The 4169-nt window shown below is 31.6% G+C and overlaps 1 protein-coding gene across 2 annotated transcripts in view; it reads left to right on the top strand.

Moving 5' to 3' along the window:
* The first annotated feature begins 1551 nt into the window (after positions 1 to 1551).
* Positions 1552 to 4169, top strand: part of LOC108690279 (E3 ubiquitin-protein ligase MARCH5-like) — a 6834-nt gene continuing 4216 nt past the window's right edge. Inside the window, exons 1-4 of one of the 2 annotated variants that reach the window (XM_018197486.1) lie at positions 1552 to 1898; positions 2298 to 2510; positions 2610 to 2760; positions 3159 to 3367. In XM_018197486.1, coding sequence (XP_018052975.1) covers positions 1826 to 1898; positions 2298 to 2510; positions 2610 to 2760; positions 3159 to 3367 — 646 coding nt within the window. In that variant the 5' untranslated portion in view covers positions 1552 to 1825. Of the gene's footprint in view, positions 1899 to 2297; positions 2511 to 2591; positions 2761 to 3158; positions 3368 to 4169 lie in introns of both variants that reach the window. The other variant, XM_018197485.1, reaches the window with a different exon arrangement.

Raw genomic sequence — 4169 nt, 5'->3', positions numbered from 1 at the left:
TATATATATTATATATAGACATGCATATATGCCATATTTATGTAGCTATTCAAACCGCATGCTGAATTGGTTTTCCTTACAAACGTAATATGTGTATCCAGAAGCGACAATCGCTCACTGAGCAAAAAAGGGATTTATCTATTATTAATATGTTTATTTATTATAATTCGTAACGTAAAATAACTTTATTCACAAATAATCTTTAATATCATCTTTTTTACTTATTTATTATTGTTTATTATTTCTCTAATGCCGTGATAGAGCATAATTCGCTCCATCACTCACTGAGCGCCATATAACTTTACGGTCTAAACACGACAGAGAAATAATAAACAGTAATAAGAAAAATGATATTAAAAATTATCTGTAGTAGATAAAGTTACTCTACGTTACGAATTATAATAAATAAACATATTGATAATAGATTAATCTCTTTTTTGCTCAGTGAGTGCTCAGTGAGCGGTCGTCGCTTCTAAATGCATCCAATTAAACTACTGGAATAATATCACAGATTAAATTGACGAACAAATTTTTAATAATAATTTTAATGTTCAATTCGGTAACATATTAGAAGGATGTTAATGTGCTGAAAAACTTTTTTAAATAAATTTATTGAGAAAAATTACTTCAACCGGGACTTAAATCCGGATCTCTTGTATTCCGTATTATATATGATATTATTATTCCAGTAGTTTAATTGCGTTCGAAAGTCCGGAAAACCAATTTGGCGTGCAGTTTAAATAGCTACAACTACAATATATATGCATGTACATACGTGTATATAGTATATATATAATTCATATTGAATTTATTTAAGCATTAAAGATCTAGCTTCGACCGTTATACGCTTGAATATTCTTACTTTATATAGTTACGTACAATTACATAATGTAAAGATATATAAACACAATTATACACACAATATATATTACAATATATATTATACAATTATATAATTATACAATATATAATAATTTTGTATGGAAAATTTAAGGGGACTATAACTATGTGTGTGTGTGTGAGATATATAATCTTATTATATATTTATTTTATATATTATATATACGTTAGTTTATTATGTCATCTTGTATTTTTTAATGCATTGAAAATGTTTATGCGGCTATGCAAGTTGTATGACTATAACCTTAAGCTGGAAACACAATGAAAAGCACAGGTAGAGTGCGATCTATTTGGTGCTATAAAATATGCTTCGAAGCTTTTGATTGATCAATCGGAAAAAAGAATTTTACTTATTGACCAATCAAAAAATGCTTCGAACTTTTGTAACATCAAGTGGACCATAATAGGATTAGGAAATAAGGTATTTCAACCTATCAGAAAGCATCCATTCTAATACACATGGTTTCTGATAGGTTGAATTTTTTTATTTCCTGTTCCTATTGCCTATGCTTTTTACTGTGTTTCCGGCTTAAGAGTATGGCTGATAAGAGTATGGCTCCTAACCAAATAGAAAATATTAGATAATTGTTAATTAAATGAAACTTGCGGTACACGTACGGGTATATATACGTATGTACATATGTTGTTGCAAAATTCTTGGAATATTGTATACCGTTTCGCAATGTCATTTGCTGAAATGTATACAAACACCGTGACAAATTGCCAGAAGCAATCGCTGTTTTTCGCACTCGCTTACGAAAGCATTAGTTTTGTATCGTATCCTGACGTATAACCCCATATAATTCTCGTATGATCATATATGAGAGAAGTTACGATCCGCACAAATCTCTATGAAACGTTCGCGTTTTTAGTTTTTTATATGCCTTGTAATTGCAATTCCCGAATGTTTTAATTCGTGCTGTGTATGACGCGCATTTATCTTGAATCGACGAAAAACAACGACATTACTATACAACGGCTGCATTCAGTCCACTTACGTATGTTACGTTATTTGATAGTAGTTGATAATTGCAATTTTTCGTTAAGATACCGACGGACCATCGTCTTTATATTATTGCTTAATCAAAATATGTATTTATGCTTTTTGATATGGTATGAGATAATGTTGGTGAACAATATCTTAAAGCAGTGTGAAACAATGATAACCATTTTATGTAGTGTGCAAAAAAATACTTGCATAATAGTATTTGCGTAGTAAAATGCCAAAAGTGTAACTCGTAGTGATAGAATCTTCTGCTCATTATAACCTTCCTCCCTGCATTCAGATATCAAAAGTAAATATGCTGTACAGTTTAAAAACAATCTCAAATCATGTTTATAGAGCAATATGTTTGTAGCAATAATAAAGTATTGTTTTAATAATGTGTTTTCTTAAGATGGTAATGAACTTGTAAGCTTTTGCCGAGATACAATGTCGGACGATAATATGCCGCATATCTCCTATGGACTTGATAGTCGTGGAAGGATAGTACGAATCGAGTCAGGTATAACCAGGGCCAACATCAGACGTCTTCCGAGCATAGAAGAGGCTTTAAGAAGACTAAGTACAAATTTGAGATCCGATAGACAAACTACTGACCCTAACAATGGTAATATACAAATGCAATTTTTTGCCTAATATACAGAACAGTTTATGAACTGTATATGTATGTGTTATTTTTTTATAACAGAAATATCTGATTCTCAAGCTATGGCACCAATAGCATCGCTAGAAGAAGATAGTTCTCAAAATGCATGGGATGATGTAACAGATCATGAACTATCTGTTGATATCACTGATGGGGCATCTTCGCCGAATCAAATTACATCTAGTGTGCCATCGTTGACTCCAGAAGAAGAGTAAGTTCATGCTAATTGTTTTGAGCAATTTTTACACACACACACACACACACACACACACACATATATATATTTTAAAATGAAAAAATAATGTATAGACAAACTACTGACTTGATTAAAGATGAAATTCCAATTTGATGTATTGATGAATTGGAATATGTATGGATCTCTCTCTCTCTCTCTCTCTCTCTCTCTCTCTCTCTCTCTCTCTCTCTCTCTCTCTCTCTTTCTCTCTATTTTATACATTTTTATTTATCAACAAATATTCTCCAAGCTATATATATTTTTTAATTTTTTGTTATTGTAGAATCTTGTAGATTATGTCTTATATCTTGTAAATTACAATAGTGATTGTGGTCTGATACTTATCTATTTATAATGTTAATTTTTTTATTTAGCAGGCGATATTGTTGGGTATGTTTTGCAACTGATGAAGATGATGCAACTGCAGCGTGGGTTAAACCATGTCATTGCCGAGGCACTACAAAATGGGTTCACCAGGGTTGTATTCAGAGATGGGTTGATGAGAAGCAAAAGGGTCATGCTGGGCATGCTGTAGCATGTCCACAATGCAATACAGAATATATTATAGTTTATCCAAACATGGGTGAATATTTTATACACATTACACACACATGCACACATGCACGCACGCACGCACGCACGCATGCACACACACACACACAACAGCAAACAAATAGACATACATATATGCATCCACAGAATGTAACAACAACCGTAATAGATATTGACGAATTCAGAACTTTGTCAAAGAGGGAGGGAAGAGGCATTATTATCACACCGCAAGCAAAATTAAAAAAAAAATCAAATCTTACAATGGATCTGTCAAAACTATTCGGAACCGATTCAATTCTCCTTAAAATATGTTGTTAAACAAGAATCTAAAGACGTATTTTATGTCGACTCAATGTCAGATTTAAGGGATGAAATAACTTTTCAAAATTAATGAGAATAAGAATAGTCTACATAAAAATCTAAGAGACTTTTTTATCTCAGATTTAAAAGGTGAAATAACTTTTCAAAACTAGCCCTTACATTCTTATCAATTATCTCAGCGAAACAGTGAGATATATAGAAAAATATACAGTTCCTGTAATGTGCAAGTGGTGCGATGAGCATTGTTCCTACAGGAACAGAATGTCTTTAGTGATTAACCAAGCTGTTTCTTCTTGAGAGCATATACAAGCGTTATGCATATGTTTTATAATTTGACAATTCATTTATAATTAATAAGATGAAGATAAGATTTGCGAATCTCTTTTTATATTTATGAGACTAAAAATCCTGGTTTGGCTTGAACGATCCTGGGAAAAAATTTTATATATATATGAAATTTTTTTCTAGGGATCCTTTTGTGTGTATGTGCGTGCGTGCGCATGTGATTGTTA

Source organism: Atta colombica, unplaced genomic scaffold (genome assembly GCF_001594045.1).
Source record: "Atta colombica isolate Treedump-2 unplaced genomic scaffold, Acol1.0 scaffold302, whole genome shotgun sequence".
Lineage (NCBI taxonomy): Eukaryota > Metazoa > Arthropoda > Insecta > Hymenoptera > Formicidae > Atta > Atta colombica.
The sequence above is the reverse complement of the archived record's forward strand: the minus strand, read 5'-3'. Positions and strand labels throughout refer to the sequence as shown.